The sequence below is a fragment of the Crotalus tigris genome, unplaced genomic scaffold (assembly GCF_016545835.1).
Source record: "Crotalus tigris isolate CLP2741 ecotype Arizona unplaced genomic scaffold, ASM1654583v1 scf7180000018030.5226217, whole genome shotgun sequence".
In the NCBI taxonomy this organism is placed as follows: domain Eukaryota; kingdom Metazoa; phylum Chordata; class Lepidosauria; order Squamata; family Viperidae; genus Crotalus; species Crotalus tigris.
This window is the reverse complement of record NW_024096786.1, coordinates 1,938,734-1,953,412: the sequence shown is the minus strand read 5'-3', so window position 1 is coordinate 1,953,412 and position 14,679 is coordinate 1,938,734. Positions and strand designations below refer to the sequence as shown.

At 43.1% G+C, this 14,679-nt stretch overlaps 1 protein-coding gene across 2 annotated transcripts in view; it reads right to left on the bottom strand.

Annotated features, from left to right (window-relative positions):
- PHACTR2 (phosphatase and actin regulator 2) overlaps positions 1-13,638 on the bottom strand; it is a 128,795-nt gene extending 115,157 nt beyond the window's left edge. Inside the window, exon 1 of one of the 2 annotated variants that reach the window (XM_039346829.1) lies at positions 13,174-13,638. In XM_039346829.1, the coding sequence (XP_039202763.1) occupies positions 13,174-13,339 (166 nt within the window). In that variant the 5' untranslated portion in view covers positions 13,340-13,638. The remainder of the gene's footprint in view (positions 1-13,173) is intronic. The other variant, XM_039346832.1, reaches the window with a different exon arrangement.
- Between the last annotated feature and the right edge of the window lie 1,041 nt (positions 13,639-14,679).

Here is a 14,679-nt window from a genome sequence, read left to right as displayed (position 1 = left end):
TTGTAGACATCCAGTTGTCGCTTTCTACACCAATGGCAAAAATTTTTCCAAGTAGAATCATAAATGCGATTGGTCGCTGGGCGATGAGAGGCCTGAATCATGGTAATTGCCTGGGGGGAAAATAATTCTTGTGTCATGATGCTGCGCTCAAGCACCAGATGGTCAACTGTAACCATTGAGGGTCCGGGTATTGGAGGGTCCCCTGGTGTAAGGACACGCAATGTGGAGGAATCTTCCACGGAGGAGACCAGGAAAGATTCACCAAGTCGGAAAACCACAGCCTCTGTGACCAGTTTGGGGCCACGAGGATCACTTCCGCCTGCTCCTGGAGTAGTTTGCGGATGGTCGCCGGTATGAGTGGGAGGAGAGGGAAGGCATAGAGGAGACCTTGTGGCCATGGGGTCCGCAAGGCATCCATCCCCTCCGTTCCTGGAAGAAAATAGCGGGAGTAGTACCTGGGGAGTTGGGCATTGGTTGACGACGCAAACAGGTCGAGGGTTGGATGGCCGAACCTGTGGGAGATCTCGGAAAACAGATCTGGATGCAACCCCCACTCCGAGGGGTCTACCGTAGAGTGACTCAAAAAGTCTGCCTGCTGGTTCTCGACCCCAGAGATGTGTTCAGCCCTGAGAGAGGTCAGGTTGGACTCTGCCCAGAAACCCAGGAGCCGTGCCTCGACATAAGAGACCTGGACCTGGTGCCCTCCTGACGATTGACATGTGCTTTGGACGCCACGTTGTCCATAAGGATCAAAACGTGACGTCCCCTGATCCAGTGCCTGAATTGGCGAAGAGCTAAGTAGATTACTCTGAGCTCCAGCCAATTGATGTTGTGTCTCAAATCTGCATGGGACCAACGGCCCTGCGCAAACTGAGACTGTAGATGGGTTCCCCAACCGAATAGACTGGTGTTTGTTGTAATGGTGATGCAGTCCGGTTCCTTGATCCCTTGGTCACCGCTTGTGAGAACCACCAGCGCAGAGACTTGAGGATGTGAATCGGGACCCTTACCTGACGGTTGGATGTGCTGGCATTCACCCGCTGAAATGGTAGGAGGAACCATTGGAGGTCCCGCAAGTGGAGCCTGGCCCAAGGAACTGGGAGGAGACCATCTTTCCCAACAGTTGGGAGAGTAAGACCAGTGGAATGGTACGGTCCCTGTACACCCAACAAACCAGATCCCTGATGCTGACCAATTGCTCCTGGGAGAGAGACACCATGCAGTTTGTGGTGTCTATGACGGCTCCCAGGTACAGAAGCCTGGATGAGGGAACCGTCTGGCTTTTTTGAAAATTACCAAGAAGCCATGTTGTTGGAGGACCTGAATGGTGTGTTCCAGGTCCGCCTGAGCTGCCTGGAAGGAGGATGCTTGAATCAGGATGTCATCCAGGTAACACTGGACGTGTATTGGTACTTTCCTCAAGTGGGCGGCTATTACGGCCAGGATTTTGGTGAACACCCTGGGAGGAAAGGCTGAAAGAAAGGGCCTTGTACTGGAAATGACTGCCCCTGTAACAGAACCTGAGGAACCGCCGGTGAGCTGGATGGATAGGAATGTGGAGGTACATTTCCGTGAGGTCTATTGATGCCAGGAAGTCCCCCTGTCTGATGCCCCCCAGGATGGACTGGAGTGATTGCATCTTGAACTTTTTGTAAGTGATATAACAGTTGAGATCTTTGAGGTCCAGAATCGCTCTCCATCCCCCTGAGGCCTTGGGAACCACAAAGAAGATGGAGTAGAATCCCCCTCCCCTGTGGTCCGGCGGTACCGGTTCTATGGCCTGAATCTCTAGAAGATGTTGAATGGCCTCCTGCATGAGTCCCTGTTTGAGTGGATTCCGGGAAACAGGACAGGCAATGAATCAGTCCAGGGGCTTGGCAAGAAACTCCAGGGACAGACCAAACTGGATGGTTTGTAAGACCCAGGTGTCCGTGGAAGTGAGTTCCCACTGATGTAAGAAGTGACCCAGCCTTCCCCCGATGGGAAGTGCAGTGTAAGAGTCATTTGGACCTCCTGTAGGGGCGTCCTGCCCCTCGAAATGGCCGCTTAGACTGGCTCTGCTGCCTGGACCGAAAGCCTGGTCTGTCATAAGGACGGTCATACTGTCTGTCCTGTCTGGGAGTGTATGAGCAGGAGGGCTGAGTAACTGTTGGACTGTTGGCCGAAAGGACTGCCTACGAAAATAGGGAACGGGACGTTTGTCGGACCGTTTGTTCAAGTAAGCCATGACCTTCCGCTTGTCCTTGTTTTCCACAAGGTATGGAGCCAGGGCCTCCCCAAATAAATTATAGTCCAGATAGGGAGCAATTGCTAGATGCCCTATGGCTTTGGCGTCAGCCTGCCAGTGTTTCAGCCATAGCATCCTTCTGGCTGTGACGTTGGATGCTAGAGACCTAGATGCAAAGTTGGCCGACTGAAGCGTTGCATCCGCAGCATATTCAGTGGCCGCCACCATTTTGCTTAGGTCCTGGTGGGGTCCGAATGTCCTCAGCAGGGACTCTGGCCTGAAGCTGACAAAGCCATAAAAGTGTAGTCCGGACAAAAAAGGATGCACAAGTGGCCGTTTTAATTGCCCATGCTGCTGATTGATGGGTCTTCTGGAAAGTTTGATCCCATTTTCTGTCGTCCGCTTTGAGTGCCTCCGATATGTCCCCAGCGACAGCAGTCTGGGATACCAGAGGAGTCCAGGCTTCATCTACCTTGGGGACCTCCAATGCATCAGTGAGGTCTGTGGAGGTGCTAAATATCTTTTTGTCAGTCCCGCTTACAGAAGGGAAGGAGGAAGGGGAGACCCATTGTTTTTTGATCCTTTTAAGAAAAATAGAGGGGCACAGGACGTGATGTTGGGCTTCCGTTTCAAAAAATATCGGATTTGGGCTGGAATCCGATGTTGCCTGCGGCTGAGGGAACTGATCGGACCCTATGTTTGCCGTTGATGTGGCCTTGCAAAGTAGGGTAAGAAACAGGGCTGGATTGAACAGGCCCCCCAAAGGGGAGGGCTCAGGGGAAAGTTCCTCCTCCTCTGGCAGATTAAAGTCTGGCTGCTCCTCACCTTGCGGGGAAGAGTAGCCGCTAATGGAGGAGTGTGCGGGAGATGTGGGCTCCTGAAGTATAGGGAGCCCCGTAGGAGGAACATAAGGTGGCATGGCTGATGTGGAAGCCCTCTGATCAGGTGGATGGAAGGACCGTTCTGCTAGAGCTCGGTCCATGACCTTGGATAGAAAGGCCTCAAGGCAGCCATCAGAGAAAATGTCTCTAATGTCTGGTCCCCTGAGTCCTGCAGCCATAGGAGTGAAGGTGGCCTCTGGGGCTGAAGCTGGAGCTGTTGTTGTGTGTTGAACCAATGTGGAAGGAGAGCTGAGCATGACAGGCATCCCTGTGAGGGACCACACGCCTTGAGCTGAAGTTGAAGGGCCTAAGGGAAGGTCAAATTCAGGGACCGCCATTTGATCCGTCTCCAATCTGGCCTGTCTCTGCGCTCTGGAGAACTTCTCCAGAGCCTGGTGCCTGGCTTGCTTTTCCGCCAACTTGGAAGGCTTCTTGAGTGTGGTCTTAGCCTTAGATTTGGGTTTGCCTGCCACCTCCTGATTAGAGGATTTATGGCAGCCGTAACTGGAGGATGGGGAGGCAGTGCTCATGGGTTGAGGCATCGTTGAGTCCTCCATCCTGATTGAGCAGTCTCAGGGAAACTGAGATGAAGCTCTGGCAGGCAAGCAGTTGGTGGAAGCGAAATTGGAACAAGTAACAAGACTGCTCCCCTGACCACCTGACCAGAAAAGAATCTATCTGGACTTTGGTCACGGCAATTGAGTCAGATGCCGAAGGCACGGTTGGGGACCCATTCTGGGCTCCGCCTGGAGGCCTTAGGTAGCCATCAAGGTGCACCAGAAAAGACAAAAACTCCCAATGAAGGGTGCAGAGGGCCTGAGACAGGGCCTGGCAAGGAAGGATCAGGTTCAAAATGGCGACTGGTCAATGTGGGAATTGTAATAACTGACTTGTGTGGTTTGAGACTCTGGTCTCTAAGAATTTGGCCCAATCTGCCAACAAAACCCTTACTATAGTAAAGTGATGAGGCCTGCAGGCAGTCACTGGTGCAGGGCTCCAATGTGGCCTAGTTGGATGACCGCGTGGTGTTTCAAAATGGCAGCCGTGGTGGGTCTGTGAAAATGCTATTAAATTAACAGGCTGTGGTGGGGCCAAAGGACCCTGGCCCTAAAACCCCAAAGGCCTAACCCAAGAATCAGGGGAAGGCCCCAAACGAGTGAGAAAAGGAAGGTGCTTTTTTTCACTTCGTTTCCTGGGCGGCGGCCCCAAAATGGCGGCCGCAACCTGCCCTCCATTTGGAACGGCACCAGAGGCTTCGGGGAGAACATTACCGGTGCTGGGGACGAACGCTATGGCAGCGCTAAGCGCTGCGCCGAAAGTGAATTCAGTAAGGCAGCCTCCGAACGGCAGGGAAGAAAAACAGCTTGTTTAGGTTTTGTTGCCTCCGACGGCAACCAAAATGGCATCCGCGGGTGTTCCCAGCTGCCGGTGAAGATCCGGAGGCCCCGAATTCACCTAAGAATCTCAAGCCTGCAGCACGAGATTCTGTCCGGTTTGCAGAAACGGGGAGAATGAGGGAAATCTAAGGCAAGCCTGCCAGAATATTTCCCCAGAGCCCTAGGGAAAATAAGAAGCGGAGAGCTGCAGAAGCCTCCCCCTACCTCCCACTCCCCAATTCAGTAATTTAAGGTAGCACTGATCTCAGTGCTAAGGAAAATTTTAAGGGAGTATTCCAATTTAGAATTTACAAATTAAGGGAGGATTCCAATTAATATTAGTCAATTTAGAGGAAAGGAGAATTCACCAATGGATTTCTAACCTGCTATCTGTTGAGAGCCAAACCTGATTTGTCTTCAAGAGCTGTGACCAAGTTAAGACTGGGTCTCTTAGCAAGAGGGGGCATGTCAAGTTTGGCTACATGGTCTCAAGAGCAGGCAGACAGAGAAAACCCATTGGTGGATTCTCCATCTCCTGTACTGGAGAAGGATTATTCAAATCTGGGTTCAGATTTTTTGGCTGGGATGTGTCCTTAGTATTGCCAGCCTGCTGGATATCTCATCTTGAGGGGATTGTGGAAAATCATTGTAGAGCAAAATGGGGCTACTGCATGAGCAACAACCACAGACAGTGTGTGTTGTTCCTCATTCGCTGTCCATAGATATACCAAATATGCAAAATAGATTTTTTCATAGATTAACCTGCATCAGTACTGTTGCAGACTTGAAGTATATGTCCTATTCAACTTACTGTAATAACCTATGAATGAATCCAAAGAGGTAAAATATATTTGTAACAACAACAACAGTAGTTGGCTTTGGATGATAAACTAACTTTATGAATCTTTTAGACATGTATCTCATATCAAAATGCACCATATTTTTTTCTCAGAAAGTTCTGAACATCCAGATGCTTATTCAAAAGGCATATTAGTATTAAAAACTGCAAAATGTTTGCTAAAAAGTTTAATATGTTAAACTTTAAATGTTACAAGTTCCAACTCATTTTTTAGTTTATATTTGGATGTACAACTGTCCAGCATTACATCTCTTCTTTAGGAATATCCATTTTAGTTAAAAAGTCCTCTTTGAGAAATTAAAAATTCAAGCTGGCATTTGGTATTACAGTAAAAACACTTTACCAATAAGTGTGGCAAATGCCCCATCTAGTGAGCCAATTCTGCACAGCAATCTTTTTTCATAACTATATTATAGTATTTTCGTATATAATTTAGGTCTTTATTCTATAGTTTCTCTTCAGAGATTTGGCACTAGCAGCAGCCATTATAATATCTCTTTATCTGAAATACAGATATCTTAAAAGTATTATTGAAAAATGTGAGGAAACATCAGATTCTCACAAGCAACAATAAACTATAGAATATGATACTACTCATTCCACAATAAACCCAATGTTTACTTGCTCCTACGTTTATATCAACAGAACTATTGTAGACCCCAATAATTCCACACACAAAATTACAGGTAGCTTTTCACATGCTTTTCTTTTACTTACCTCCCAGCTAAGCTGGCTCAGGAATTCTGGGAATTGAAGTCCACGAGTCATAAAAGAGCCAAGGTTGACTATCCCTGCTCTAGATTCTACACAGGACAAAGGAGACAAACTTTGCACAAAAAAACTAATGGATACAAATTTAGTATCAGGACTCAAAGCAAGGACAAAGTATTATTAGAGCCTTTTAACCTTCCAGGGAGGAGCGTGGTGGCTCATATAGCTAGGACACTGGGTTGAAGGTTATAAGCCACCATTAAAGACCCGAGTGCTGCTGCATGGTGGAGTGAGCTCTTGTCACTTGCTCCAGCTCCTTGATGGGGACATGAAAGTAGCTTCCAGGGTATCCCCTGGGCAACAGTGATATCACTGGCTAATCCCTTCAACCTGGAAGTGCCTTAAACGGTGCCTCTGACTTGAAATGGAACAGGATACTTTCCAGGACACCGGTTTTAAGTCTCAAGATAGTTTCAGAAGAACCAAACTACACCAGTACTATAGACTTGAGAAACTGCACAACTCACATTAAAAGGTTTCAGGCCATCTAGAAGATTTTAACAACCACAAAGGTGTTTTAATTTGTTACTTGAGGAGATACTTATCTGAATCATGAGTATAGTAACTGAATCTTCATAGCCATTGTTTCTTCGCCACCACCTGCCCAGCTCAATGTAAACCCTATATCAGTTCAATCTTACCATGCATCTGTGATATGAGCTACAGTTCAGAAAAGGCCTTTAAAGAAATGTTATTAGTCTGAAAAGCTATTACTAGACTCTTTCTGATTTTCTGCAGCCATAATACAGTTCCCTTCCTACAATGTCTAGGATAAAATAGACAAAATGGAGATCAAAAGAGAATAAACCCTCAATTTTGAAAGCAGTACTTCCTGAGCCCAGTCATTTCTTGACAGGAAATTGCAAATATGCTCTGGGAGCAGTTAGACAGAATTTACATATAAAGTCAATAAAAAGTTCAGTGGTTCTTGTTCTGTCCTTCTTACTTGAAGTTGTTTTGCAGTTAGATACAATTTTAGGTAGAAATTTATTATGTGGTTGAACAAGAAGCTTTGTGATATATCCACAAAGAAGCAAAAAATGTTGCATTTAAAGAATATATTCTGCTATCAAAATTGAATTTTTAAAACTGATTAAACATTTTCTAAAATATAAAATATATCTTTGAATCTACGTAAGGCCAATAACATAGGGATTAAATACAATAGTGCAACTTGATATAATTGGTTTATCATTAATATACTTGTCCAATTATGGGGTACTGAATTTGTTTTCTCCAATTTGTTTACTTATACTTTACATATGCCATGCTGACTAGGTATTGATGCAATATGTTATCTAATAATGGCAGAGCAACTTCCGGTTTGAAGAGAGCACTACATATTTTAAAATAATTATTTTCAAATGCATTTTTGCTTTTTTCACTAGTTTATATTGCCTCTGTTGTATATTAACAATAGAAAGAGATACTCCATTTTTCTGCCCACTATATTCCAAATAATTTTTTCAATACAAATTCTAATAAAAGAGCAGTTCTGAATCTCAGACAAATTATATTATATTACTTGGCTGTTCTCTTTAGAACCACTAGCAATAAAGCAAGTTGCAGAACTTAAGACAAGTTGATAGATAGCAGAATTAAAGCTTTTCTGCAAGGTTTTATAACTCTACATATTTGGATGTATTCTGTCACAGAAGTTTCAATTTTTCTCACCATCCAGCAAAGTCTCTGCACATATTGATTTCAACTGTCCATAAATATCAGCTGGAGTATCAAAAACTATTACAAGTTTCCAGTATGGAAGCTTTACAGTGGATTTATAAACAAGGTTAGATATAAGATTAACATAATACATAAGCATGTTTTGACATCAATAGAAACCTTAAAGCTCTCCTACCTGCATACCATAATCTCATCCCCTATATAAAATCTCAGGCATCATCAAGTATTATGATGGATTGGTAAAATGTCTGTCAGTTGTGAAAAATCGAAAGACAATTGTCTTCCCACTCTTCCCCATTGTTTACTAAAATAAGATTGAAGTAGTTACATGAGTATAACATTGAATGGCATTTTGTTTTTTAAATAAAAAAAATCCTTGAGTTATAGAAAAGATTAATATTTGGGGTAAAAGTAAAATCTTCATAGCTTTCTATTTCTATATTATAAATTATTCTACATACCAGAATCAAATTCAATCCAAATATGGATTTACATGTGGACTTCTGATCTATTTTTAAGTATAGTATAGATTGGATAAGTACCCAAATAAATGGCGTAACAACTTGATGGAATGTTTTCCTTGAGTTCTTGTTTCTATCCTGAATTTTTCAGTTTTGGGTTTGTCAATAGGACTATCAGATCTTGATTTCCAGTCATATCATCCCATTCCTGTATATTTATTTCCTCTACATAATGGAATCTATACCTAGAACAGCACAAATAGGATTATCATTGTCATTTTGTACAGAAAACCATCTAGACAATATCAATATAAAGCCAATCATTTAATTGGCTAGTCTACTTAATGAAGTCTACATCCTAGCAGAACTTTATAGACAGATGGCAGGATATTGTTTTCTATGCGGGAAATAACAATTATCTGTTTAGAGATGCATAGATTATACAGAATGATAGACAGATGGAGTCTGTGAATCATTGCCAGAATAGCTTTTAAAGCATATTGTATCTCTAACTAGAATTTTACCATTAACAGTTTCTTGCAGCAATTGATGTGTTTCTTAGTTCTACGCGTACTAGTGAAGATTACAGTCAATAGATTCCCCCAATAATATGATGTCATTGTGGAAGGAAGGTCACATTTCTCTTGCACAGCAGTTCCAGGTAAAAAAGTCTAATAAATATTGTACCATAAAATATTGGCTTATTATTATTAGAATACAGCATGCCTATTTTTTGGAGAGATGGAAATATATATCGTCATTATAACTGAATAATGCAGTATAAAAATTTAATAAATAAACTATTGTTGGAAGTAAAATCTGGTCCGGTTCTTATTCTAAGCTGGGAGAAAGATGCAGGAGAAATGAACTGAAGGCAGGCTGCAGTAGGGAAGGAGGTCTCTGTTTATTTGGTAGCCAGAAACAACAGTGACAGCTGTTTTGTTTGCCTAATCTTGTCAGTTTCGGCTCCTTGCCTAGTGCGCTGCTTATTTGGAGCTTTTGGCTGCCCTTTGTTTATGAATAGAGTGGCCCAGCTTTCTGAATGGATACAAAATATCCATCCCTATAGTCTAAAATAAGATTGTGGACTTCAACTCCCAGGAATTCTGGGAGTTGAAGTCCACAAGTCATAAAAGAGCCAAGGTTGCCTACCCCTGGTCTAGGCTCTTCAGGCTTCTGCTTGAGGCTGTTTTCCTACAGCAGAAGGACTGGGGCTGCTTTCCGCCTTTGTTAAGGAGATTTTTCTCTCTTCTTCTCCTTTAGGGGAAACATTCTATTCTGCCTCTTTTAATATTCTGCAGAATATTTTATTCTGGGAAGGGGGAGCTTCCTAGACTATATATACAACGCAAATGTTTTCAGTTGAAAGTGAACTATAATTGTGGTGCTGCTCTCAAGTAGTGCTTTATTTCTACTTTAATCTCACAATTCTAACCCATATAAAAGAGGTAGACATTACTGAATTGGAATTGGTTATTTACTAAAAGCTTTAGTAGCTGCATTCACACATAATTATAAACCAGACCTTTAACCATGCTTCATTGAACATGGTTTAACAGTGTGAACTGTTTGAAATATTGATTCAACTGTAATGTGTGGGGTTTGCACAAATCACACTAAGCAAAAATCAAATATACCACATTGTGGTTTATGTATTGCACAAACCCAAATCAGTTTGGAGTTGGGCAGTGTCTAAATCAACGGTTCTCAACCTATGGGTCGTGACCCCATTTGGGGTCAATCGACCATTTCACGGAGGTCGCCAAGCAAGGCTGTGCCTTACCTCCCTTGGGCTGGGCCAGCCTGCGGCCCAGACGGTGGTCGGCCTGCTCCGTCTCTGCCGCTTGCCAGCTATGCCTCAACTGGCACAGGGGGTGGCACCACGCATGCATGGCGCTCCCGGGCAGGGAAAGTCCTCGACTTACAACCGGTTGGGTAGTCCTCGACTTACGACCGGTTTAGTCCTTGACTTACGACCGGTTTAGTCCTCGACTTACAACCGGTTGGGGGTCGCGGCATTAAAAAAGTTGAGAACTACTGGTCTAAATTGAATTAAATGGAGGAAAACAATGTATGAGAAATAAATCCTCCACTCTTTTATCCAAATTAGCTGTGATTTTTCATGTGATTTAAAGAGACCTTGTTAAAACTTATCTTTTATGATTTCCCAATACTATTTCTTACCTTAATTTCCTCTTTAAAAACATGACTTACTAAGTAGAAATTTCCTCTTATTAAAAATTGTTTCTTATCTGCATTATTTTTATTGTTACTGTATACAATATACTAGTTTTAAAGTATCTTTTTTTTCAAAATTGGTGTATGATTGCATTTATCAGACTATCCTTATCCACTTGATCTACTCCCTTTTCCGGTCCAAGGCAATGTCAATCTGTATCAGCTCTCCTTTTTTCTTTCCTAAACTTTTTCCTGCACTGCTGAACTCACTGGAGCAAAGCAATTAAGGCTTATGACACATACATGCTCCCAATTACTTATTTTAACCCCCCCTTTCATCTTTTTGTTTCAGATATAAATAAAGAGGAAAGGAAGTCTCCCATTAATGTCTATAAAAAGTAACTTTCCTTCTGAGAATATCAGAGTTCAGAAATGCAAGAAAAACCCATGACACAAACACAAGCTTCGGAAAATTCACGAGGTAACCTTTCTGGGGGCAGTAAGTAAGGGCTCTTTCTTAAGTACTGCTGCAATCTGAATTGAAACCAAAACAGAATAGGATGCTTTAAAAACAGAAAAAAAGGACTAACAAAATTGTGTGAAAGTGCTTCTCCAATCCTATTCAGCCAGCAGTCTTTCTCCAAAGCATGGGTCTGTATGCAGATGTTTAACAAAATCAGTTAGGAAGAGATATAATTGCAAAGTTGTAATTTTATCCAACTTTGCACAATTACACAAAACAAAACTACACAATTTTACAGGAAGCTCAGCCCTTAGAAGTTGTCAGGATGATACTGGGCCTGTTATCTCTGTCTTAATCCTACCTATCTTAGAGGGTTGCTGTTGTTGGGGGTAGTGGCATTATATTGGCTTCAGTAACAAATAAAGGTACTATCCTATAATGAAAATAAATGAACAAACCTCAAATTTTATCTCTCCTGTGTGTAATAGGGCTATTAGCTGGTCATTAGATACTAGCAAGAGACAATAAAAAAACTAAGGTGTGTCTTCCATCTAGCAGTTATCTCCAGTTTTGCACCCAGCCTTCATATGTGGGAGGCATGTGGAGAATTATTATTATTATTTATTTAATGTGTATTGTAGTGATTGTTTTTAAAAGCTAAGAAGGACAAATGGAAGCAAATAATAACCTTGTACAAAGATTTTGGTCTTTTTAAAATTGCTCCAGTTCACTCCTTGTGCCCCCCCCCCAAAGAAAATATAGACAGATACAGAAGTAGGATATAGCCACATATCTCTAGCCATGTTTCTGGAAACAGACACTGCGCGTTCAGGTTGTATAAATAAAGAATGTCCAATAGTCCAGTCCTATTTGAAGTAGGTCTTGGGCCCACCTCTTTTCCTCTATCATTCCCATCAAAGTTAAACTATTGTTCACAATAGAAAAGTTTGAAATTTGTTCTTAAGTTTTCTCAGCATGTTAACAATATTACGTAAAGCAATAATCATTCTACCTCTCCTAAGGATTCAAAATATTATATTTAAATTTAAAAGGTCTCTTCCGCACCACTATAAATAGGTCAGTATTATTAAAACAATTAAATAGAATGTGGGCATGTCAGATTTTTTTAACAGTTGTCATGCCCATGGCCTATTACAGAATCCATTAATTTAGCAGATGCCCAAGATTTAAACCAAAGCAAACGTAAAAAAAAAAAAATCAAAAAAAATCACATCTTTGTTATCCATTCAAGTTTGACCAGTAACTATGTTGTTCTTCACTTCACACTCATCCATATAATTACATCAGTTTGCTATCTGATTTGCTAGACATGTTCCAGTTCTTAACAGAGTGCATTTAGTTGATTTAAGATATTAATTTGTATTTAGGGAATCCTGAGTCTACCAATTAGTTTTGCTATTTTTAATCTAACCTGTTAACCACTAAGTTCAACAGCTGTACAACTTACAAATGGTTCAACAAGTAGAGCTCTTTCCTGTCACTGCACATCACATAAAATATTGCTTCTTGAATGCAACCTTAATAAATGGAACAAAATATTTAATAATAATTTAATAATAATAAATAGTGTCTCCGTTTCATGTAAAAAAGCTTTAAGGCACCTGCAAAGATCCTACAGCAGCCACTAAATAAATGAGGGGGGGAAAAGCCATCTATAATCTTCCGCTACACATTTATTCAACGAGTGTTATACATTTTCTCTTAAAAGAGAAAGGAATAATACAACCAACAGAACTTAGAGCCAAACTGCTGGATAGACTCTGTCCCATGGCTAGTAAAAGGATTAATCTGGAGACTAAAATCAGTGAACAACAAACCCATTCAGCAGATGCCATTTTTTCATACATAACTGCAGGGTACCCATTGAATTTCTGCATGCCAAGTAGCAAGGAAAAGCCAAGAAACCCAATCAATCAATCAATCAGAATAGAGCTGGAAGGGACCTTGGAGGTCTTCTAGTCCAACCCCCTGCACAAGCAGGAGACTCTATACCTATACCATTTCAGACAGGTGGCTCTCCAGTCTCTTGTTAACTCCCCCCCCCCCATGAAGCACCTACAACTGTGAAAGTTAAGTGAAAGTTAAGAGTTAGCAGGTGGGAGCTGCAAAATCCGGAACGCCTAAAAAACTCTTTGCTGCCCTCTCGCGACGGCCAGGAGTTCCGCAGCCCACCTCTGATCCCCCGCAAAACAAAAACAAAAAAAGAGCATTCTCCGGTGAAACCCACCAACCCACTCCCAGCCTCAGCCCTACCTGACCCTGAGAGCGGCGCTCGGAGCAGGGGGCTTTTCCTAAAGGTCCGGAAAGCGGAGAGGTCGCTCTGGGTGCGGCCTCTGGGTGCGGCCTCGGTGGGAAGCGGCAACCTGCGAGGCGAAGCAGCAGCCGCTTTGGCTTCAGGGCTCCCCTCTTTCTCTTCCATCGCCTCCGGCGAGCCCAGCCACTTCTTCCCGCTCCTGGCCGCTCCCTTCTTCTCGCGGTCCGGAGGAGTCTGGGCGCGCTTGGCGCCTTCTTACGCAGCAGGTGCAGCGCCTCGCTGGAGCAGCAGCCCAGCGCAATCCGAGGGGACCGGCGCGAGAAAAGTTTTGACAGGAAGGGACCGCCCCCGCTCGCTCAGTTCCCTCGCCGTCCGCCCAGCCGGGGCTGCCGCTCAGCCATCCTCTCAAGCGGGCGGCCTCCCTCGAGGTTACCCGGCGGGGTAGGGAGACACCATAGGTAGGACTCGGAGCCGGAACTCAGAGCCCCGGACAAGGGGGGGGGGTGTCAAGAGAGAGTCCTAACGTTTCCCAGCTTAGCAAAGACATTGCAGAGAATTAAAACGATTGCTTTCCCCCCCCCCCGCCTTCCTCGCACCACCGAGACGGGGCTGCATCCATTTGACAGAGGCGGGGTTGCCCTTTAATGACCCTTTGGTGATTTGCCCTTGGAATCCGACGACATGCTTCGGGGGTTGTTTTTGTTAGGCAAGGCATGAATTTTGAATGTGATGCCATGCTTTTAAAGGAAATTGCTTCCGGGAAAATATCAACGAACCACACATACATAGATGTGAGTTTGGGGTGGGTGGATGCGAGCGCCCACCTTCAAGGCAGCTGGCTTTGTGCTAAGGCAGAACTAGAACTCACAACTTCCTGGCTTCTAGCCTGATGTCTTGGCCACTAGTACCCTGAATGATATTAGATGTCTAGAAGAGATACAAGCAGCAATTTAATTGTTGGTGTGCTTTTTGAGGTCTTTCTTCTGTGGATTTACAAAACTGCCAAGGACTTCCACAATAAGTCCTTTTGGGAAGCAGAACATTGTGCTTCTTTAATGCTCTTTTTGCTTTAGGTAAATGTTTATTTGCCCAAGCCTTTTAAATATGGCTTTTCTCTGTTTGACCCCAGTTTTGTTTTAATATCTATTCTTTTTATGTTTATTTTACACAGTCTGCCTTATCTGTTTTTTTAGGTTGATTGTGATGTACTGTGTCACTGCTTTAGGGTTGGAGAGGATCGAGAAAGATTGCTAAGAAATAGATCAGGGGTGTGAGTTTGTGTGTGTCATGTCACAATAGATTTCAGAATGCTTGACGGTTACTGATCTATTGGTAGTTCATTAGGGAAAATGGATCTCATTGCATACTCACTATTTTGTCCAATAAAAGCAAACCTGCATTACTTTGAAAAATTGTGACATACTACTCACTGAACTGAAATGAAGGAGGGATTAAGTTGAACTTCATTCATAAAATCTGACTCCAACAGAATGTCTTTTCTCAAA